Source organism: Periophthalmus magnuspinnatus, chromosome 2 (genome assembly GCF_009829125.3).
Source record: "Periophthalmus magnuspinnatus isolate fPerMag1 chromosome 2, fPerMag1.2.pri, whole genome shotgun sequence".
NCBI classification, from domain to species: Eukaryota; Metazoa; Chordata; class Actinopteri; order Gobiiformes; family Gobiidae; genus Periophthalmus; species Periophthalmus magnuspinnatus.
In genome coordinates, this window is record NC_047127.1 from 10,553,409 (window position 1) to 10,577,440 (window position 24,032).

At 41.4% G+C, this 24,032-nt stretch overlaps 1 protein-coding gene and 1 long non-coding RNA gene across 2 annotated transcripts; both read left to right on the plus strand.

Moving 5' to 3' along the window:
• Positions 1-2,231: 2,231 nt before the first annotated feature.
• Positions 2,232-23,775, plus strand: LOC117382810 (uncharacterized). Its single transcript, XM_055228665.1, has 7 exons — positions 2,232-2,388; positions 2,508-2,762; positions 4,102-4,149; positions 7,508-7,588; positions 20,407-20,438; positions 20,912-20,977; positions 23,638-23,775. Exons 1-7 carry the CDS (start codon positions 2,232-2,234, stop codon positions 23,728-23,730), a joined length of 732 nt encoding a protein of 243 aa, XP_055084640.1. The 3' UTR covers positions 23,731-23,775.
• Positions 17,410-20,046, plus strand: LOC129456763 (uncharacterized). Its single transcript, XR_008648923.1, has 3 exons — positions 17,410-17,490; positions 18,842-18,933; positions 19,986-20,046. It is a non-coding gene; the product is annotated as an uncharacterized LOC129456763 (long non-coding RNA).
• Positions 23,776-24,032: the final 257 nt, after the last annotated feature.

Below are 24,032 nucleotides of genomic sequence, written 5' to 3' on the forward strand. Positions count from 1 at the left end.
AAAAATCAAGACAAATCAAGGAGACCCCGAAATACTTGAACTTCAAAATGTGAGGAGCAGCTGAAGTCTCTTGGAGGAGGCCCCGGGGAAGACCCAGGACATACTGGAGGGACTATGTCTCTCGGCCGGCTTGGGAACGCCTTGGGGTCCCACCGGAGGAGCCGGATAAGAGGAGGAAAAGTGATGGATCGAATTCAAGGAGTTTTAGAGACAAAAACTCTCCTGAACAAGCAGTGAATATAAAAGTCTGTCCTGTAAAATAACATAAAACACTCATTTGATTAAAATGAAAAAAGTTTCAAATGATAAAAACATTAAAACACATGAGTCTAAGTTTCGTATCATTAGTACCACAGATGTAGTGACGTCTGATGTGTGAAGAGGAAGTTTTAAAGAGAGGAAGAGTGTGAGAGAACAGGACTCATAGACATGATGGCCATGGCTGTGTTCAGACCTGTGCTTGTCTTTCTGAGTCTTCTGCACTGCACAGGTAAGAGACAATAACCTGTTTAAATGGAGCTACACTTATTGTCTAAATGTTTTATTCTTCATCTGAAGGTTTAAAATGTCAAACCACAAAAGTGTGTCTCAGTTTGTATAACATAGTTTTTGTTTCATCTGAATGTGAACTCTTGTTCACTTTCTGTCTTATGCATTTTGTTCATGCATTTATTTCATTCATGATACAAAAGAGGAACTATCAAGCTCCACATCTGAACATCATTAGAAAAAAGTCATTTCCAAATTTAATGATGTGACTTTCATTTTGAACTTTTCATTTGTATCTGTGTTGAGACTTTTAAAAAACACCAGACACCAGAGGCATCAGAGCTGCTCCTGCAACACGAGCCTCTGTATATTCTCACGTTTAAACACCAAACTGTTTTATATTGTTTCATTGTTGATCAGATGAATTACGTCTTAAAACTACACACAAATTGACCAGAGGGACGATGGTTTGCAGCAATAATGAGCCGTGGCTGTGGTGTTTGCATTAATTAGTCGACTTACAGTGTCTTTTCCTTCATAACTTGTCCTTGTAAAGTTGCTGTCTGACGTGGTAAAGTGTTATATTATTTTTATCCCCCACAGCTACAAACCATCCATAGTCCATCATGACATTGTCCCATTGTCACATTTTTTCATCCTATGGGTCTTTACAAAATAGATTTATTTTCTTAGCAAAACTAAGAAAATTAATCATGAACACAAAACTAATCTAGACTGAACACAACACTAAAGACACGACTTTTAACCTTGAAGTGAGCACATTTGAAGCCCAAACTCTGCAGTAAAGTGTCACAGTTCTCATCTCGGTAAAGAGTGACACTTCTTCAGTAACACGTTTAAAAACAGCTCACATGAACATTATCAAACTCTATATGTTATTGTTTAGTCTGGAATGTTCCACAGAATTAATATGAAGTAATATTAGTTGCCATTAAACTGATGGATCTTGTGTTCTCTGGTGGTGCAGTGGTTTAAGTGTTGGACATGTGTTTGCTGAATGTCTCCACCCTCTCTCTCCCCATTTCACACCAAGACTCTGCTGTTAAATGAAACTTTTAGATAAAAAAAAATTACACTCATTTTATTTATTTTTTTATCTGAAAAACAGAACTAGTTCATCTAAATGTTTTGCAGTGGCCCAAAGTTCTTCCTCACTGACCTGATGTTTTCAGAGCATCATAATTATTCATTGCTGAGTTTATAAACACGTTTCACAACTTATAGATACGAGATGTGTGTGATTTAACAACAGAGACTAAAGCTAACGGACTAAGAAATAACACTGCAGAGAACATTCAGTCTATACCTGCTCTTGATCTACCAGCAGTAACATGGCTCATGTGTTTTGCCCAAGGACATAAAAGCAGCAGTATGCAATGTCACTAGAGGGAATTGAACCAGCAACTGTCTCTACCAACTGCTCCCTCTTGAACAGTTTAATTTCTGGAATATTCTTCTCTTGCTGAAGGTTGCTGGTTCAATCCCTGTAATATAACCAATATTTTCTTATTTTTTTCCTTTATGATTTCTCTTCCACAGAATCAGTCTCAGCTCCACATGAGTTTGTGGAAGAGGGAGGAAAAATCACTTTGTCCTGTAACAATGTAAGAGAGAGACAAAGGAAATGTAGTGGAACCGTATGGATTTTCAACTCAGCCAAAAAAACAGAATCAACTCAAGAACTTATTACACTTGGAGAGGTCAACTCTGGGGTCACAGAGATGTCAAATCGACTCAGAGTGAATGAAAACTGTGGTCTGGAGATTCAAAATGTCCAGTCTCAGGATGCTGGACAGTTCTACTGTCAACAATACGATACATCTGTACAATCAGGACGCCTAGTGCCTGATGCTCCTGTGTATCTGTCTGTGGTCTCAGGTGAGTATTTTGTTATTAGATCAGGAGTCTAACCCACAACCTCCTGACTGAGAGGAGGAGACAGGAGAACCACTCTGCCACAGTAACACAGATTGACACAAGTGTCTTGTTTTTCACAGTGACTAAAAAGAACAATAAGGAGAACGTTCAGTTAAGATGTAATGTGTCCTCCTTTTTCTCTGATGTCAAAACAAAATGGCAGTTCAACGGCCGAGATGTCAATAATCTAACATTAATCACAACAGACCGTCGAGATGCCACCAGTGTCACAGTTCCAAAATCACATTTCTATTACAAAGACGTGGATCTGTTCAAATGTGAAGTGTCTCATGGAGTGAACAAGAAGATCTTCTCTCTCAGATCCAACAAACCAGGTGAGACCAGGAGGAGGAGTCAGTTTGGGAAAAATACAAATTTATTAAAACTGAAATCCACCACAGACGACAGGATTTTTCAGTCTTAAACTATTTATAAACGTGTGTCAAAAAGCACAGACCACAGAGGAGAATCATGTGAGATTCACTCTGAGATACTAAAGTGTTCAGAAGGTCAGAGCTTTGCACTTCTACTTTAGATTCAAGTCAGAACTGTGTCATTATTTGTGAAATGTGGTGTGATAGTTCAGATAAATGTTTTTAATGCACAGAGGCTGGTGATAAACTACAGGAAGTAGAGTCAGTGTCACTAATCTGCAGCAGCTTCACCCTGATCCTCCTGTGTGGATGTAAACACACGTGAGGATCTACTCTCACTTTTCACATTTAAACACTTCAAACTGGATTCATAGTGCTGTTTTGTGGACTGGGGTCATTATTTGCAGAGATTTACAAGAGCTGAGTAATGAAGTCATCTTTAAATTATTTCCACCATTTCCTGAGTTTGTATCTTGAGCCTCTGTGTCCATCACTCCGTCTGCCCCTGACGCTCTGTTTTATTGTCTGGTGCAGTGGAGGTGATGTTTTGTGGTTATGATAGACCGACCAGACGTCCCTATTTACCCGGGACAGTCCCAGTTTTGAGCCCTGTGTCCCATGTCCCAGCAGATTTATACAAAACCACTGATTTGACCCAGTTTAAGAAATTGGAGAAACAAAGTCAGAGAAGCAAATCAGGGCCTAAATGGAGCAGATGATCCTGTCGTGTGCGGCGGCTTAAGTACTACTAGGTTTTACAAACATTTGAACAGTAATAACCAGGACACTAAAATAAGAGTTCATTTACAAAACCAGATATTTGACTAAACTGTCCAAGGCTTAAAACTGTTTTTCTGAGATTGTTTTTCCATCCGTCCTTGAGTGAAACCTCAACTATACTGTTATTAACAATGTGAGGAGAAGATGGTGATATAAACATGAACTCTTTAACATGTTTTATTCATTTCAGGAGAGACTCCAACAACAACTACTACTACTACTACTACTACTACTACTACTACAACTACAACAGCCCTGACAAATAAAGGAGAAAAAGACTCCAGTGAAAACCATGCACCAAATCCATCACCACAGACTGAAGCAGGTCTACAGAGAACTAAACCTGTAGTTTTTCTTACACAGTAAATGTCATTTGTTTTATAAACCAACAGACTAAAGTTTGTGTAAGTCTAAGAAATCAGGGTCAGTGTAACATCACAGAGCTGTGTGTCTGACTTTGTGTATTGGGAAGAATAGAGGCGTCTGATAAGGACTAACCCTCCATCTCTTCTCATTTCAGAGGAAGCTCAAACTACAGCCTCTCCACAGAACAAGAGCACATATGGAGGTAAAGGAAACACTACGTCTGACCTGACACAGGACAGAGTGTGGGTTAAGTGTCCTACACTGGACACAGGACAGAGTGTGGGTTAAGTGTCCTACACTGGACACAGGACAGAGTGTGGGTTAAGTGTCCTACACTGGACACAGGACAGAGTGTGGGTTAAGTGTCCTACACTGGACACAGGACAGAGTGTGGGTTAAGTGTCCTACACTGGACACAGGACAGAGTGTGGGTTAAGTGTCCTACACTGGACACAGGACAGAGTGTGGGTTAAGTGTCCCACACTGGACACAGGACAGAGTGTGGGTTAAGTGTCCAACGTTGAAATATATTTTGGTTAATAAATTGCTTCCTGCTCCACGTCTGTGTTTGATCTGTCCAATCACAGATCAGCGTTTGGTTTGGGTGGAGCCAAAGGTGAAGCACCTGAACAAACCAAAACAAACATGGCGACGCAGACAGACGTACTTGAGCCGATTTGAGAAGAAATACAGACTAAGAAATACAACCACTTCAGACATGTTTCTGATGAGGGAAAAATGTTATAACATGGCAGAAAGCTCCAAAAAATCTATTCATAAAACCTTGCATGATAATGTTCTTCCCAATTACGCCCCTCCAGGTGATACTGTCGCTACACCTGGAGGGGTGTGGGGAAATGCCCGGCCACAAGGAACTCACTCTCGAGCACCCACCACTGGCTCCAGAGTGGGGCCCCGGTGATGCCATTCCAGGTGACAGTCTATTGTTGTTTCACTCATCAGAGAGGGGCAGAGCTGTCACCACCTGGTGGTGAGTTGGATCTGCTGGCGGAGGAGGAAGCCAGATAGACCTGTCAATCGTATTGTGAGGGTCTGCTGGGAACATCTGGTGGAGCCTTCGACTCATGCCTCCGGGAATGCTTCTCCCTGATCCCGGAGGAGGCTGGCGATATGGACTCTGACTGAGCCATGTTCTCTTCCTCTATTGTCAATGCAGCTGCTCGTAGCTGTGGGCGTAAGGTCTGTGGTGCTTGAAGGTCTGCGGTCCTTGTCGTGGCGGCAACCCCCGAACCCGCTGGTGGACATTGGAAGTGAGGGATGCTGTCAGGCTGAAGAAGGAGTCCTATCGAGCCTTGTTGGCTCATTGGACTCATGAGGCAAATGACGAATACCGGCGGGCCAAGCATGCTGCATCTTGTGCTGTCACAGAGACAAAAACTTGGGATTGGGAGGAGTTCGGAGAGGTCATGGAGGAGAACTATCGGACAGCTTCAAAGAAACCGTCCAACACCTCAGAAGGGGGAAGCAGTGCTTCACCAACACTGTTTACAGTGCGGGCGGAGAGCTGCTGACCTCGACTGAGGATGTTGTCAGGTGGTGGAAGGAATACTTTGAGGATCTCCTCAATCCCACTGTCACATCTTCCAAGGAGGAAGCAGAGACTGGGGACATAGGGGTCAAACTTGTCCATCACCCTGGCTGAAGTCACTGAGGTGGTTGGCAGGCTCCAAGGGTGGATGAGATCCGTCCTGAGTACCTCAATTCAATTCAATTCATTTATTTTTGTAACGCCCAAAATCACAACAACAGTTGTCTCGAAGGGCATTCATGTTTTGGTTGATGGGGGAAACCGGAGTACCCGGAGGAAACCCATCCAGGCACGGGGAGAAACATGAAAAACTCCACACAGAAAGGCCTGGCGACCCGGGGATCGAACCAAACCCTCTTGCTGTGAGGCATGAGTGTTGCCACTCAGCCACAAGTCTCTGGATGTTGTGGGGATGTCTTAGGTGACACGTCTCTACAACACTGCGTGGCAGTCAGGGACAGTACCGCTGGACTGGCAGATTGGGGTGGTGGTCCCTCTCTATAAGAAGGGGACCCAGAGGGTGTGTTCCATTTATAGGGGAATCACACTCCTCAGCCTTCCTGGTAAGGTCTATTCCAGGGTACTGGAGAGGATTGCAGGGTGGTTTTCGTCCCAGTCGTGGAACACTGGACCAGCTCTATATTCTCCATCAGGTCCTTGAGGGTTCATGGGAGTTTGCCCAACCAGTCCACATGTGTTTTGTGGATCTGGAGATGGCATTTAACTGTGTCCCTTGTGGTGTCCTTTGGGGGGTGCTCCGGGAGTATGGGGTCCGGGGCCCTTTGCTAAGGGCTGTCTGGTCCCTGTATGACCGGAGCAGGAGCTGTGTTTGCATTGCCGGCAATAAGTCAGACCTGTTCCCAGTGCATGTTGGACTGTTCATTATATTTATGGACAGAATTTCTAGGCGCAGCCAGGGGCGAGAGGGGGTCTGGTTTGGGAACCACAGGATTTCATCTCTGCTGTTTGCAGATGATGTTGTCCTGATGGCTTCTTCGAGCCAGGACCTGCAGCAGGCACTGGGGCGGTTTGCAGCCGAGTGTGAAGCGGCTGGGATGAGAATCAGCACCTCCAAATCCGAGGCCATGGTTCTCGACCGGAAAAAGGTGGTTTGCTCTCTCCGGGTGGGTGGAGAGTCTCTGCCTCGAGTGGAGGAGTTCAAGTATCTCGGGGTCTTGTTCACGAGTGAGGGAAGGATGGAGCGTGAAATTGACAGGCGGATCGGTGCAGCGTCTGCAGTGATGCGGTCGCTGTATCGGTCTGTTGTGGTAAAGAAGGAGCTGAGTCAAAAGGCAAAGCTCTCGTTTTACCGGTCAATCTACTTTCCTACCCTCACCTATGGTCATGAGCTCTGGGTAATGACCGAAAGGATGAGATCGCGGATACAAGTGGCCAAAATAGGTTTCCTCCGCAGGGTGGCTGGGCGCTTCCTTAGAGATAGGGTTAAGAGCTCAGTCATACGGGAGGAGCTCAGAGTAGAGCCGCTACTCCTACACATCGAAAGGAGTCGGCTGAGATGGCTCAGGCATCTGCTCAGGATGCCTTCTGGAGGCCTCCCTAGGTAGACATGTCCCACCGGGAGGGGGCTCCGAGGAAGACCCAGTACACGCTGGAGGGACTATGTCTCTCGGCTGGCCTGGGAACGCCTTGGAGTCTCACTGGAGGAGCTAGAGGACGTGTCTGGGGTGAAGGAAGTCTGGGAGTCCCTGCTTAGACTGCTGTTGTTTTAAAAGGCTTTGACAAATAAACATGTTACCAATAAAACATGTTTATTTGTGGTCCCTGGTTTTACAGTGTAGATGTGTCTGATCTGTCTCCCTTAGTGCTGTATTCCAAGTGGAGAAGTTTGTAAAAGTAGAGTAGTGGACAGAAGAGACATCAGTGTGTCAGCAGAATCTGGGCTGTGTTTCCCTGAGTAGAAAGCTCCAAAAAGTTCATTTAATTTAAGTACTATTACTTGTGATTGTGTAGAGGTAAACGTGTGTGAACTGTGTTAAACTTGTGTGTGCAGGTTGGCTGTGGGCAGTGAGGGCGGCTGTAGCTGCAGTACTTCTCACTGTGGTGGCCCTGGTCACACGGTGGAGAGTCAGAGGTAAAACAACTAAATACTGTATTTATGTGTCACAGAACACAGGACTGAGGTCAGAGGAGGAGCCTGTTTGTCTCCCACCAGAGTAGATAGAGTAGCCAAAAATGTACTCAAGTAAGACTGACGTTACTTTAAAATAACATTACTCAAGTAGAAGTAAAATGGTTTTCAGGAAAGTAAGAGTAACTTAAAGAGTAATTGTCAGAACGCAATATCTGATTTATATTTGATGTTAATATAACTGGAAGAACCTAAATAATGCACAAAACCAGACACGCAGAAACACAGAAGTTCAAATCATTTCATATTGTCGACATAAACCTTTTGTCACTTGTAGACTTAAGTCGTTTTCACACTACCTCATGTTAGGTCAATGCTCTGAGACCGGTGCACTTGGGCCATTGTGAACCTGACAGTCGCATTTTGGACCACATTAAAATCCTGCTCTGAGCTTGAAACAGGTGGTCTCGGAGCAGCTCCACTCGTGCTCTGGAGCAGGGCAAGTGCAGGTGAAAGAAAAGACCACAATCTATGAGCACGTATTCACAGGGCTCTGTCAGCTTGAAGCCTGTCGCCATGGAAATAAGTTCTGCGATGAGCGGATGGACTCTCATGAGGCTCATGGTGCGTGTTTGGGACACATGATGTGTGACATATGTGAACAAGGCCGACCCTAAAGTAAAGGATGTAATCTAGTGCACACTGGGGTCAATCCACAGAGCCACTAACGTGTGAAAACAACCTTACTCACTGTGTGAAGAGTAAACACTACTTTTGCTAAAGGAAGTGTACTGTTACTTCAAGAAATATTACTCAAGTAGGAGTAAAAGTATGCTGCTACAAGTAAATGTAACTGAGTACTACCCACCTCTGTCTGTCACCGGCTTGTATCCATGGAGATTTGCGGAGTGTGGTGGCACCTCCACCAGCACCACCGCACTGCATGGTATAGTCAGTAATATTTTCCTTTTCATTTAAAATGTCAAACCATATTTTTGATTCAGATTTGACAATGTTATTTTACTGCTGCTCTCATTGTACGTTTCAATCATAGACTGTATATAATGGACATGGCAAACGTGCAGCTGCCACACTCAAAACTGGAAGTGAGAATGGTCTTGAAGTGGTTCCTTCGAGGTCTGGCTGCAGTTTACTTTCCATTGAAAAGCCGTTACCCCTGTTTCTGTAACTGTCATCCTGACCTGAAAATGTTTGTTTAAACCCGCTCTAAATGATCCTGGTGTTTTTATTTTGTAAATCATGATGAACATTAATAACGAACCAGTCTGGTGCCTTTATTCTTCAAGGTCACTCCCGCTAGTATTAGTAACAGGTTTGATTGACAGCCTCGTTGCTAGGCATCTGTTGCCTGCCAAACCTCTCTGCAAAGCAGGAGACAGCAATATATGGTCCTTTTTTAGTCGCTGTAACTCCTCACCTCAATGATCTTCTTTTGGCTGGAGCCAAACACTATGGACCCCACACTCCCTCAGTCCACTTCTATATACAGTCTATGGTTGCAACACTGTACTTTTCTTGTGGGACAATTAAATATTTTCTTATCTTATTTATGAACTACATATGTGTTTGTTTACAGTGAAGTCTGAGGACACCGGAAACGACCCCCCTGTGAGTTTAACATTTTATTTTATAATCATAAATGTGCTACAGATCAATCATTTTTGTACAGCCCAATGATCGGATTGAACAGATAGACAAGTATGCTATAGTGGGCGGGGCTTACACAAATGTGAGATAACAGAAAAAAAAACAGGAATTTGTCAACTCTGCTTTGGTCAGTGTCTTCTGTGGTTGTGTTATTGGGCAAGACACTTCATAAATGTCATGACTCGGGGGAGGACATTGTTACAGACTGTGGTAGATAAAAAACTTAACTGAAAATATAAGATAAATATCTAATGCAGGTGAACTGCATGGTTCACAACTAGTGGGTCGATATTTAACCTTCCACACCAAGATGGATTCTCTCGATATTTGTGAGTTTATAAACTCACGAGAATCCATCTTAGTATCCATCCGTAGTATTTCAAGATCAGGACTAAACCAGGACTAGACTAGTGGTGCCAGGACTAAATCCAGGCCACCCCAGGACAAAGAGGGTTTAAAGCAGGACATATGTTTCTCTGGGTGTAAAGAGGATGTGGTGGAGGACGTGTGATCATGATCTAACAGACTAGTATGGTAACTATGGTAACTTGACTAACTGTATTTAAACAGACCAAACCTGTTCTCTGGGAGTACCATAGGACCACCAGCTCAGGAGTACCTAGCTGTAGGATTATTGTGCATGTTTGGGTTGTTGAAGTGACACACACTCTGTAAATGAACCAATAACTCAACTAACTCAGTGGGCCAGGTCTTGGTCTGTGAACCACACAGTTACTGCTGAGGTGCCGTTGAGCAAGGCCCCAGTCTCACAGGTTGTGCTGAGAACAGTAGTCCACTTGTCCCAGGACAGAGATTGTAAAAACAGCTCTTCAGGTCAAAATATGTCCACTGTGTAATGTCTGAATCCAATGCTAGTTTTTCATAGCGTTGCCGTCACAGTAAAACACTCTGGTCTCTGAGAGTTGAGAAAAGTGCTTAGCTCATCACTGTGAATAATTAGGATGCTCATATTGCATAAGGTAAATGAGGAATAACTAATTCTGTTTTGTTCTGTTTTTGATGCTTTTAAAACAGTAAAAATCAGGTAGAGTGTCTTTAATACAGATGAGGGAGGCTTAAACTGCAACTGAGAATATGCAGATTTATGTTGTAATACAGCAGGTTCAAGTTTATATGATCAGGTTCAACATTTGTGTTTTTCTAATAATCTCATGCAAACAAATATGTTCTTTATTAATGTAAGATATTGTCCTGTCCCTCTGCTCAGGTCAGACCGAGTGAGGAGGCAGTGACCTACAGCTCAGTGAAATACACCACTGTGGAGGATCCTGATCAGATCTATGTCAATGAATGAACCGACAACCAACAACAACCAACCCGCCCAAAACTCACCGACCATCAACAAATACACAATCAGCCCATCTACTGTCTACAAATGAACCAACAACCACACAACCAGCCCAGCACACACAAAACAACTCATTTTGACTGGTTGTATCTTCCATCTTGTCCTGTATGTGATGTAGCCTGTTTAACCTGTGCTATAAAGTCACAAAAGTAATAGTAGCTGAAGCCTAGTACTAGTAGTAGACCTAGAAGCAGTACTAGCAGCTTGAGTAGCAATAGTAGTAATAGCATATTCGGAGTATAAATTGCCTAGTAATCGTGATTGTAGTTGTCTTAGAATAGTAAGTAAGTACCTTGTAGCAGTGATTTTTTTATTTTTATTTTTTTTCATTTTAAGTCAATTTGAACCTATATAGTGCAAAGTGCTACAATACAAATCAAGAAATACAAACAGATATATTTATTTAGACGCATTTATATGTATTTCCCATAGCCTGTAGTAGTAGGAGCAAAGTTGTAGCTGTAGTAGTAAGAACTGAAAGTCACATAGAGGAGGAAAAGGAAAGAGGGGCAAAGGACGTCAGCCTCCTCTGCTTCCTGTTGGTTTTGTTGTTTTTGTTTTTTTTATAATTATATATAACATTTATAATCACACCTGCAGCTTTTTAATGTTTTAAATGAGCCTATGCATCTTTTTATTTGTATTGTCAGTATTTTGTATTTGTTTCTTTTGTTTGTACTGATACTTTACAGTGACATGACTCTGGGGGGGGTTCTACATTTATCTGTATGTTGAAATGTTCATCAGTTACCATGGTTACACAATGCCACATTAACATTTTCAGGAGCCTGTGATCAATACAAGTTTGATTTTCAACAAAATGGTGAGAGTGACTAACTGAAAAACTGCTAATGTGAGTAATGTAATTATTTAAGTTTAACTCAACTCTCCTGTTGTAGTTCCAGCTAAGTCAGTTTTTTTATGTTCAGATTGTGTTAAAACAAAGCTCAGACTAAACTCTAACTTGATGAACAGTTTCAGACAGAGCAGTGCCTACAGTTAGCATCACTCCTCCAGGTAATGATGATGACCTCAGCTGCAAAGTATCAACTGACAGAGCGATCATGAAAAAGTATGTATGTACAGTATTTCAAAAAGTAAACTGGAAGAAAGACTTTTTTTCATTGTAGTTGTTTTTATTTCACTGAAAAACTTGCATCCTTCATCTCCACAAAACATGTTCTCAGGAAGGAATATATCACTTTATTTCTGTATTTCAGTAACTCCAAGTCACTTTTCACTACTTAAAACATCTGTGTATTTTATACTTTTCGTTGCTGTGAGGTTATGTTCTGAAATCCAAGCTGAATCTTATTTCATTGAACAGAAGGGGTCGAAAAAGACGATCTATTTTTGTACCGTAAAGGGTTTAAATGCCATTGTGTCCTTCAAGCCTTTGTCGCCACCTACTGGACGATGCAATTTGGGAGACAACAGATCTGCTGGAGTTGCCATCTGCTTTAACACGTTTCATTTAAAGCTGATGACGATGGATACTGGTGGACAGATGTTATTAATACAGACAATGTTTCCATAATCTTATCAAATATCTGTGGGTACAGTAATAACACTCAAAATAAAGCTCTATTACAGGAAATGACTCATGTGTTTTCCCAGTATAAAAGAACATACCTTACAGATTTGACCTTAACTGGAGGAGATTTTAATCCAGCACCTGATGAATCTTGATAGACAGTATTCTTGGATTAAACCCAATGGAAGTACTACGTCTAGAATTGGTCCGTATCTTTTAGTAACTATTGAAACAGGTGGGATTTTTTAAGTTTAAGGTCAGGCAGATTTCAGTACACTTTGGTAAAGAGAGGTGCAGATACTTGAGAGAACAGGAACTAAAATGAATTCAAGGTGTGGATGACTATTGTAAGAGAAGCCCCATGTTGGATTCGGATAAAGCTGCTTTTCTCAATCTCGAATCTAAACTGGACAAATTAAGCACAAGGAGAACCAGAGGAGCTTTCAAAATAAATAAGGAGCACATAACCAAACCATGAGTGTCCCAAAATAAACATGAATCAACTAAATCTACAAACAGAATCAAATGACAAAAAACAAGTGACACAAAACAGAAATAAACTAGTGTCTCCAACACAGACAAAGTTTGACACAGGGACAAATGAGGGACTAACAACTAAAAGAGACAGAGAAAAAATGGCATACTGGCCACAAAACATATCAGATACTAATAAATGAAAGAACTTAAGGCCTAGGGACGTAACAATCCCTAAAAGAGGCAAAGACAAGAAATATTTGGACGACTTGAGGCTGATATAAATTGTTAGCTCATGTTATTGCAAAGAGGCTTAAAGAGGGTGTGTCACAAATGATCAGAGAATCTCAGTCTGGTTTTCTCAGAGGTCGGTCAGTCCATAAAAACATCAGACTTGTACTTCATTTATTAGATTATCATGACAAATTGAAGATGATGGTTTTATATTATTTTTGGATTTCTGTAAGACTTTTGATAGTAGAGGCCTGTCTGCTTTAACCTAAGTGCTGTTTTTGTTTCTCCACCCAGACACACACACCTCACATAATGACAACTACAGTCTCAGCCTGTGTCGCCCTCTCCTGGACACATGATGCACACACAGTTGAGGTTCTGACTAGTTTTATCTTGTTTTATTTGGATCAACTCCTCTGCAGTATATTTACAATTATAATGATATGATCAGACTGCAGTGTTTTCTATGGGCTGTGGAGAACAGGTCACAGCACTTTGAGTTTGAATGTTCCATAAACAGATGTGACCAGACCAGAATTAGGGTATAGTCTACTGTGTGTGAGACAAAGCTGAGGGGGACTTTAAACCAGTGATTAATCCTCTTAAAGTATTTTGGCTCAACTTACAACAGATGTGAGCTAAATTGAGGCAGGTCTCAGGTTAATTGAACCACCAGACTGTGGACCAAAATTAAAATATCTGTATTTATAATATTCAAAACGTCCAAAGTGAGATTTTATACAGAAAAAAATAATATAATATAGATTTTTTAAATATGTAACCCATCTCAGACACTCCAGTTAGTAGCCTAAATTCTTGGACCACTACTTTGTACTTGTACTTGTATAATATCATGTTGAAGTAATGGTACTTTTACTTACAGTACAGTTGTTTCTACTGTCCCACCTCTGTCAAAGAGTTGTGTGTTTTGTTTCATGATGGTGTCAGTCTAGAAGACTCCTCCTCTGCTACACAGAGAATCAACTTCAGTGTTAGCAGCTCCTTCCCTCAGTGCGCCCTCTGCTGGCTTCAGTGTGACACTTTGACTTGTCTTGTTTTTAATGCACTTAGATACTTTTAAAGAGCATGTCTCTGTTTTTACTCCATGTATTTGAGCTCAGTGTGTCTTGTCCAGTGCAGATATTTTGTACAAGCAGCTCTTGAGGTCAAAATAAGACCACTGTGTACTGTCTGCATCTAGTTATTACTATACTAGGATCAGGAAGTGCACTGTTAGCACACTAGTCATTGTTAACTTTATAGTGATGGTAAAACTTCACTCTGGTCTGTGAAAGTTGTGAAAAATGCTTATAAACTCATCATGGTGAAAAAAATTGTTTAAAATATTTTAAATGTTTTTTCAACTATCCTCCATTTTCTTCCTCTTTATCTGGGACCCCCACACTTCTCTTTCCACACACACCTCCTCCAGCTCCTCTGGGGGGATCCTGAGCTGTTCCCAGACCAGCTGAGAGACTCCAGTGTGTCCTGGGTCTGAGCCTCCTCCTGGTGGAACATCCCCAGAACACCTCCCCAGGGAGGAGTCCAGGAGGATGCCTGAGCCACCTCAGATGTCTCCTCTTCACTTGGAGGAGCATCGGCTCTACTCCAAGCAACTACAGTGTGACTGAGGTACTTCAATCCCATCTTTAAGGGAGTACCCATCCACCCTGCGGAGGAAACTCACTTTGAGTCCTTGTTTCATGTTCTTGTATAATGTATTACCAGAAGCAAAGCTCTTATACATTTCTAGCCGAAAAATCAAGACAAATCAAGGAGACCCCGAAATACTTGAACTTCAAAATGTGAGGAGCAGCTGAAGTCTCTTGGAGGAGGCCCCGGGGAAGATCCAGGACACACTGGAGGGACTATGTCTCTCGGCCAGCTTGGGAACGCCTTGGGGTCCCACCGGAGGAGCCGGATAAGAGGAGGAAAAGTGATGGATCGAATTCAAGGAGTTTTAGAGACAAAAACTCTCATGAACAAGCAGTGAATATAAAAGTCTGTCCTGTAAAATAACATAAAAAACTCATTTGATTAAAATGAAAAAAGTTTCAAATGATAAAAACATTAAAACACATGAGTCTGAGTTTCGTATCATTAGTACCACAGATGTAGTGACGTCTGATGTGTGAAGAGGAAGTTTTAAAGAGAGGAAGAGTGTGAGAGAACAGGACTCATAGACATGATGGCCATGGCTGTGTTCAGACCTGTGCTTGTCTTTCTGAGTCTTCTGCACTGCACAGGTAAGAGACAATAACCTGTTTAAATGGAGCTACACTTATTGTCGAAATGTTTTATTATTCATCTGAAGGTTTAAAATGTCAAACCACAAAAGTGTTTCTCAGTTTGTATAACATAGTTTTTGTTTCATCTGAATGTGAACTCTTGTTAACTTTCTGTCTTATGCATTTTGTTCATGCATTTATTTCATTCATGATACAAAAGAGGAACTATCAAGCTCCACATCTGAACATCATTAGAAAAAAGTCATTTCCAAATTTAATGATGTGACTTTCATTTTGAACTTTTCATTTGTATCTGTGTTGAGACTTTTAAAAAACACCAGACACCAGAGGCATCAGAGTTGCTCCTGCAACACGAGCCTCTGTATATTCTCACGTTTAAACACCAAACTGTTTTATATTGTTTCATTGTTGATCAGATGAATTACGTCTTAAAACTACACACAAATTGACCAGAGGGACGATGGTTTGCAGCAATAATGAGCCGTGGCTGTGGTGTTTGCATTAATTAGTCGACTTACAGTGTCTTTTCCTTCATAACTTGTCCTTGTAAAGTTGCTGTCTGACGTGGTAAAGTGTTATATTATTTTTATCCCCCACAGCTACAAACCATCCATAGTCCATCATGACATTGTCCGAGCTCCTGTTCCAGTTTCTCTGTGTCTGATGCACTTACTCTGTTTCTGCTTTGGTGTAAATTGGGGCTAAAACTTCATAAAGAGGAACATGTGAATGTAAATATGCAGCAGTAATGAAGACGATTTGACGGCAGAAATGCTGAAAACAAGTCTAAAAATGATGCATTTTCATAACAAAACTAATCTAGACTGAACACAACACTAAAGACACGACTTTTAACCTTGAAGTGAGCACATTTGAAGCCCAAACTCTGCAGTAAAGTGTCACAGTTCTCTTCACGGTAAAGAGTGACACTTCTTCAGTGACACGTTTAAAAGCAGCTCACATGAACATTATCAAACTCTATATGTTATTGTTTAGTCTGGAATGTTCCACAGAATTAATATGAAGTAATATTAGTTGCCATTAAACTGATGGATCTTGTGTTCTCTGGTGGTGCAGTGGTTTAAGTGTTGGACATGTGTTTGCTGAATGTCTCCACCCTCTCTCTCCCCATTTCACACCAAGACTCTGCTGTTAAATGAAACTTTTAGATCAGAAATATCTTTAAAAAATATTAAACTCATTAAAAAGGGTTAGGGTTAGGAAAAATCTGAAAAACAACTAGTTCATCTAAATGTTTTGCAGTGGCCCAAAGTTCTTCCTCACTGACCTGATGTTTTCAGAGCATCATAATTATTCATTGCTGAGTTTATAAACACATTTCACAACTTATAGATACGAGATGTGTGTGATTTAACAACAGAGACTAAAGCTAACGGACTAAGAAATAACACTGCAGAGAACATTCAGTCTATACCTGCTCTTGATCTACCAGCAGTAACATGGCTCATGTGTTTTGCCCAAGGACATAAAAGCAGCAGTATGCAATGTCACTAGAGGGAATTGAACCAGCAACTGTCTCTACCAACTGCTCCCTCTTGAACAGTTGAATTTCTGGAATATTCTTCTCTTGCTGAAGGTTGCTGGTTCAATCCCTGTAACATAACCATTGTCTTTTTTCCTTTATGATTTCTCTTCCACAGAATCAGTCTCAGCTCCACATGAGTTTGTGAAAGAGGGAGGAAAAATCACTTTGTCCTGTAACAATGTAAGAGAGAGACAAATCAACTGTAGTGGAACCACATGGATTTTCAACTCAGCTAAAAAAACAAAATCAACTACAGAACTTATTAGACTTGGAGAGGTCAACTCTGAGGTCACAGAGATGTCAAATCGACTCAGAGTGACTGAAAACTGTGGCCTGGAGATTCAAAATCTCCAGTCTCAGGATGCTGGAAGATTCTACTGTCAACAATACGATACATCTGTGCAACCACATCGTCTCCTGTCCTCTGATCCTCTTGTGTATCTGTCTGTGGTCTCAGGTGAGTATTTTGTTATTAGATCAGGAGTCTAACCCACAACCTCCTGACTGAGAGGAGGAGACAGGAGAACCACTCTGCCACAGTAACACAGATTGACACAAGTGTCTTGTTTTTCACAGTGACTAAAAAGAACAATAAGGAGAACGTTCAGTTAAGATGTAATGTGTCCTCCTTTTTCTCTGATGTCAAAACAAAATGGCTGCTCAATGGCCAAGACGTCAATAATCTAACATTAACCACAAGAGACCTTCGAGATGCCACCACTGTCACAGTTCCAAAATCATATATCTATTACAAAGACGTGGATCTGTTCAAATGTGAAGTGTCTCATGGAGTGAACAAGAAGATCTTCTCTCTCAGATCCAACAAACCAGGTGAGACCAGGAGGAGGAGTCAGTTTGGGAAAAATATCAATTTATTAAAACTGAAATCCACCACAGACAACAGGATTTTTCAGTCTTAAACTATTTATAAACGTGTGCCAAAAAGCACAGACCACAGAGGAGAATCATGTGAGATTCACTCTGAGATACTAAAGTGTTCAGAAGGTCAGAGCTTTGCACTTCTACTTTAGATTCAAGTCAGAACTGTGTCATTATTTGTGAAATGTGGTGCGATAGTTCAGATAAATGTTTTTAATGCACAGAGGCTGGTGATAAACTACAGGAAGTAGAGTCAGTGTCACTAATCTGCAGCAGCTTCACCCTGATCCTCCTGTGTGGATGTAAACACACGTGAGGATCTACTCTCACTTTTCACATTTAAACACTTCTAACTGGATTCATAGTGCTGTTTTGTGGACTGGGGTCATTATTTGCAGAGATTTACAAGAGCTGAGTAATGAAGTCGTCTTTAAATTATTTCCACCATTTCCTGAGTTTGTATCTTGAGCCTCTGTGTCCATCACTCCGTCTGCCCCTGACGCTCTGTTTTATTGTCTGGTGCAGTGGAGGTGATGTTTTGTGGTTATGATAGACCGACCAGACGTCCCTATTTACCCGGGACAGTCCCAGTTTTGAGCCCTGTGTCCCATGTCCCAGCAGATTTATACAAAACCACTGATTTGTCCCAGTTTAAGAAATCGGAGAAACAAAGTCAGAGAAGCAAATCAGGGCCTAAATGGAGCAGATGATCCTGTCGTGTGCGGCGGCTTAAGTACTACTAGGTTTTACAAACATTTGAACAGTAATAACCAGGACACTAAAATAAGAGTTCATTTACAAAACCAGATATTTGGCTAAACTGTCCAAGGCTTAAAACTGTTTTTCTGGGATTGTTTTTCCATCCGTCCTTGAGTGAAACCTCAACTATACTGTTATTAACAATGTGAGGAGAAGATGGTGATATAAACATGAACTCTTTAACATGTTTTATTCATTTCAGGGGAGACTCCAACAAGAACAACAACAACAACAACAACAACGACAACAACAACAAAAGCAACAACAACTACAACAGCCCTAACAATTAAAGGAAAAAAAGACTCCAGTGAAAACCATGCACCAAAACCATCACCACAGACTGAAGCAGGTCTACAGAGAACTAAACCTGTAGTTTTTCTTACACAGTAAATGTCATTTGTTTTATAAACCAACAGACTAAAGTTTGTGTAAGTCTAAGAAATCAGGGTCAGTGTAACATCACAGAGCTGTGTGTCTGACTTTGTGTATTGGGAAGAATAGAGGCGTCTGATAAGGACTAACCCTCCATCTCTTCTCATTTCAGAGGAAGCTCAAACTACAGCCTCTCCACAGAACAAGAGCACATATGGAGGTAAAGGAAACACTACGTCTGACCTGACACAGGACAGAGTGTGGGTTAAGTGTCCTACACTGGACACAGGACAGAGTGTGGGTTAAGTGTCCTACACTGGACACAGGACAGAGTGTGGGTTAAGTGTCCTACACTGGACACAGGACAGAGTGTGGGTTAAGTGTCCTACACTGAACATGTTTTGGTTAATAAACTTGTTGAATTACACAAGAATCCATCTTGTGCTGCTCCACGTCTGTGTTTGATCTGTCCAATCACAGAGCAGCTTTGTGGTTTGGGCGGAGCCAAAGGTGAAGCACCTGAACAAACCAAAACAAACATGGCGACGCAGACAGACGTACTTGAGCCGATTTGAGCAATATAAGGAATACAGGTTATTCTGTTTGAGAAAAATGTGCAGAAGGAAATGTTTGCGTTTGAGCTTTTCTCTCAGATGGAGCTAACATTCCATGATAATAAAGCTAAAAACAACTAGCACGTTAACAGTGCACTTGCTTATTATCAGACAATAAAACACTTTATAATTAGATGCAGACAGAACACAGCTGTCTTATTTTTACCTCAAGAGCTGGTTATACAATGTATGTGAACTGAGGAAAGACAGATTTTGCTTAAATACATGAAAACAAAAACAGGTACATGCTCTTTAAAGAGGGGGCATTTTAGGGGCATGTTTCTGATGAAGGAACAACGTTATAACATGGTAGAAAGATCCAAAAAGTCTATTCATAAAACCTTGCATTATAACTATGACTATGACAAATAATGATGTTACCAACCAATAAAACACACTGTAGATGTGGAAATGTGATTCGAGCCCCTGATCTCTCTGTCTAAGTGCTGTATTCAAAGTGAAGTTTGTAAAAGTAGAGTAGTGGACAGAAGAGACAGTGAGGTATCAGTGTGTCAGAGTCTGGGCTGTGTTTCCCTGAGTAGAAAGCTCCAAAAAGTTAATTTAATTTAAGTACAGTACTATTACTTGTGATTGTGTAGAGGTAAATGTGTGTGAACTGTGTTAAACTTGTGTTTGTGCATAAGTTCAGTACTTTTATTCTTGTATTTATTTACTGTGTCTGTGTTAAACTTGTGTGTGCAGGTTGGCTGTGGGCTGTGGTGGTGGTTGTAGCTGCAGTACTTCTCACTGTGGTGGTTCTGGTCACATGGAGGAGACTCAGAGGTGAAACGACAAAATACTGTATTTATGTGTCACAGAACAGAGGACTGAGGACAGAGGTTGGACTGTTTGTTAAACCTCCACCCTTCCTGGTGGAGGATCTGCCACTAAAGTAAAAACAAGATAAAACAAGGACCAGCTAAATATGGTCCCTTGTTGCAGATTAGTCGCTATAACTGTTCACCTCAATGATCTTCTTTTGGCTGGAGCCAAACACTATGGACCCCACACTCCCTCAGTCCACTTCTATATACAGTCTATGGTTGCAACACTGTACTTTTCTTGTGGGACAATTAAATACTTTCTTATCTTATTTATGAACTACATATGTGTTTGTTTACAGTGAAGTCTGCGGACACCGGAAACGACCCCCCTGTGAGTTTAACATTTTATTTTATAATCATAAATGTGCTACAGATCAATCATTTTTGTACAGCCCAATGATCGGATTGAACAGATAGACAAGTATGCTATAGTGGGCGGGGCTTACACAAATGTGAGATAACAGAAAAAAACAGGAAGTTGTTGGCTCTGCTCTGGTCAGTGTCTTCCGTTGTTGTATTATTGGGCAAGACACTTCATAAATGTCATGACTCGGGGGAGGACATTGTTACAGACTGTGGTAGATAAAAAACTTAACTGAAAATATAAGATAAATATCTAATGCAGGTGAACTGCATGGTTCACAACTAGTGGGTCAATATTTAACCTTCCACACCAAGATGGATTCTCTCGATATTTGTGAGTTTATAAACTCACGAGAATCCATCTTGAGAGTCTCTGCTGTGAGGTTAAGTGGACGAGCAGAACAATCACAGAGCAGATACATTTGAATGTTTTCTTCAAAGGTTGAACCTGAAGAGGGAGTGTCCTACGCCACCGTCAGCTACAAGAGGAACAACCAGAGAAATGAGGTAAGAACTGGACCAGGACAAGACCAGGACTAAACCAGGACTAAACCAGGACTAAACCTGGACTAAACCAGGACTAAACCAGGACTAAACCAGGACTAAACCAGGACTAAACCAGGACTAGACTAGTGGTGCCAGGACTAAATCCAGGCCACCCCAGGACAAAGAGGGTTTAAAGCAGGACATATGTTTCTCTGGGTGTAAAGAGGATGTGGTGGAGGACGTGTGATCATGATCTGACAGACTAGTATGGTAACTATGGTAACTTGACTAACTGTATTTAAACAGACCAAACTTGTTCTCTGGGAGTACCATAGGACCACCAGCTCAGGAGTACCTAGCTGTAGGATTATTGTGCATGTTTGGGTTGTTGAAGTGACACACACTCTGTAAATGAACCAATAACTCAACTAACTCAGTGGGCCAGGTCTTGGTCTGTGAACCACACAGTTACTGCTGAGGTGCCGTTGAGCAAGGCCCCAGTCTCACAGGTTGTGCTGAGAACAGTAGTCCACTTGTCCCAGGACAGAGATTGTAAAAACAGCTCTTGAGATCAAAATGACCTCTGTGTATTGTTTGAATCTAATTAGAAAGCATTTTATTGTCCAATATCCAGGTAGCACTGTGGATCATGGGATCCTCTTACAGAGACTAGGGGACTGGGTGGGCATCTCTGGTACAGCACTAAACTGGTTCAAGTCCTATTTAGAAAACAGGGAGTACTTTGTTGAAATTGGAAAATGTATATCAGATAAAATGTCCCTGACCTGTGGGGTGCCCCAGGGTTCAATCCTGGGACCCCTGCTGTTCAATCTCTACATGCTGCCGTTAGGCCAGTTAATACGCAGCAATAATGTGTCTTACCACAACTATGCAGATGACACTCAGATCTATGTCTCACTAGCAGCAGGTGAATATGGACCAGTGGATTCACTCTGCCACTGCATCCAACAGATCAGTGTGTGGATGCAAAACAACTTTCTTCTGCTAAACTCAGTCAAGACTGAAGTCATCATCTTTGGCCCACAGAAACATAGAGAAAGTGTCAGCAGTCACCTCCAGTCTCTCTCTCTAAAACCTTCAAATCAGGCTAGAAATCTAGGGGTAATAATGGACTCAGACTTGAACTTTAACAGCCACATCAAATCAATAACATCTGCAGCTTTTTACCACCTAAAAAACATTGCAAAAATCAAAGGTATACTGTCAAAGCCAGACTTAGAGAGACTTATCCATGCATTTGTCTCCAGCAGGTTAGACTACTGTAATGGCCTGCTCACTGGCCTCTCCAAACGAGCCTTAACACAGCTGCAGTACATCCAGAACGCTGCTGCTCGAGTCCTGACTAGAACCAGGAAGTATGAGCACATAAGTCCTGTGCTCAGGTCTCTGCACTGGCTCCTGTAGCTCAAAGAATAGACTTTAAAGCAGCTCTGCTTGTGTATAAGTCTCTCCATGGCCTAGGTCCAAAGTATATCTCCGACATGTTAGTGTCATATGAACCATCTCGCAATTTGAGGACCTCAAGGACCGGCCTCCTGCTGGTGCCCAGTGTCAGGACTAAACATGGGGAATCAGCGTTTAAGTTTTATGCAGCTAAAACTTGGAACAGTCTTCCTGAAGATGTGAGACAGGCCTCTACTTTGACAATGTTTAAATCCAGGCTCAAAACTGTTCTGTTTAGCTGTGCATATGACTGAAAGATTTTTATTCTGCACTCTTCTCTTTTAATGTTAATTTTATGATGATTATTTGTGATTATTTATGTTTTGATTTGTGTGATTTTAATGTATTTCTTATTCTGTAAAGCACTTTGAATTACCTTGTGTACGAATTGTGCTATACAAATAAACTTGCCTTGCCTTGCCTTGCCTAGTGGACATTATAATGCTAGTTGTCTGTGTAAACCCTAAGTCGTCCAGGTCTGATCCATGGCAAAAGACGAAGTTCAAATATGGAGTTGTAGATGGGGAAGAGATTATGTCTCAGGCCTCCATTCCTGTTTAAGGAAAACTTCAGAGAATTTTCAGACAGTATGAGATTCCTGTCTTTTCAAACCCTCAAACACTTCAAGACAAAAACTGGTTCACCAAAGGACAAATCATGAGCCTTAAACTAAATAATGTATCTACTCCATTCAGTGTAGTGAAGAGTGCAGTGAGCGTTACACTGGACAAACTAAACAGACACTCCATAAGAGGATGTACCAACACCGGCGTGAGAGCTGCTCTGGACCCCAGTCTGCTGTACATCTACATCTAAAAGACACTAACAACTCCTTTGAAGATAGTGAGGTTCAGATCTGAGCCAGAGAAAAGAAATGGTTTGAGAGAAGAGTTAAAGAAGCTGTTTTTGTTGAAAAGACAATCCTTCCTTAAACAGGAATGGAGGCCTGAGACATAATCTCTCCCCATCTATAACTCCATCCTCAGACCCAGAACAATGAGAACAATAGCAGGGTCATTAAGGGCAGTAAAAATCAGGTACAGTGTCTTTAATACAGATGAGGGAAGTTTAAGCTGCAACTGTGAATATGCAGATTTATGTTGTAATACAGCAGGTTCAAGTTTATATGATCAGGTTCAACATTTGTGTTTTTATGAGTAAATAGAATGTGTTTTGTTCTTTACCAATGTAAGATACTGTCCTGTCCCTCTGCTCAGGTCAGACCGAGTGAGGAGGCAATGATCTACAGCTCAGTGAGGAACACCACTGTGGAGGACCCTGCTCAGCTCTACGCCACCGTCAAGAAATAAACAAACAACCAAGACACGAAAAACTAATACACCAGCAACTAAACAACCGACCCAGCACATCTAAAACGACTCATTTGGACAAAAGTAATAGTAGGTGAAGCCTAGTACTAGTAGTAGACCTAGAAGCAGTAGTAGCAGTTTCAGTAGTAGCAGTAGTGGTAACATATTAGAAGTATTAATAGCTTAGTAAAAACAGTAAATGCAGTAGTCTTGTAATAGTATAGATAAGTAATAGCAGTAGCAGTATCCCAGTAGAAGTGAACTTTAACATTTTAAGGTCAACTTGAACCTGTTTGGTGCAA

Excerpts from the sequence above, each read along its gene's own strand:
- LOC117382810 (XM_055228665.1), top strand. The coding sequence starts at position 2,232 with ATGTCAAATCGACTCAGAGTGAATGAAAACTGTGGTCTGGAGATTCAA. Across the intron at positions 2,389-2,507 it reads GTATCTGTCTGTGGTCTCAG|TGACTAAAAAGAACAATAAG; the intron begins GTGAGTATTTTG and ends TGTTTTTCACAG. Across the intron at positions 7,589-20,406 it reads CACACGGTGGAGAGTCAGAG|TGAAGTCTGCGGACACCGGA; the intron begins GTAAAACAACTA and ends GTTTGTTTACAG.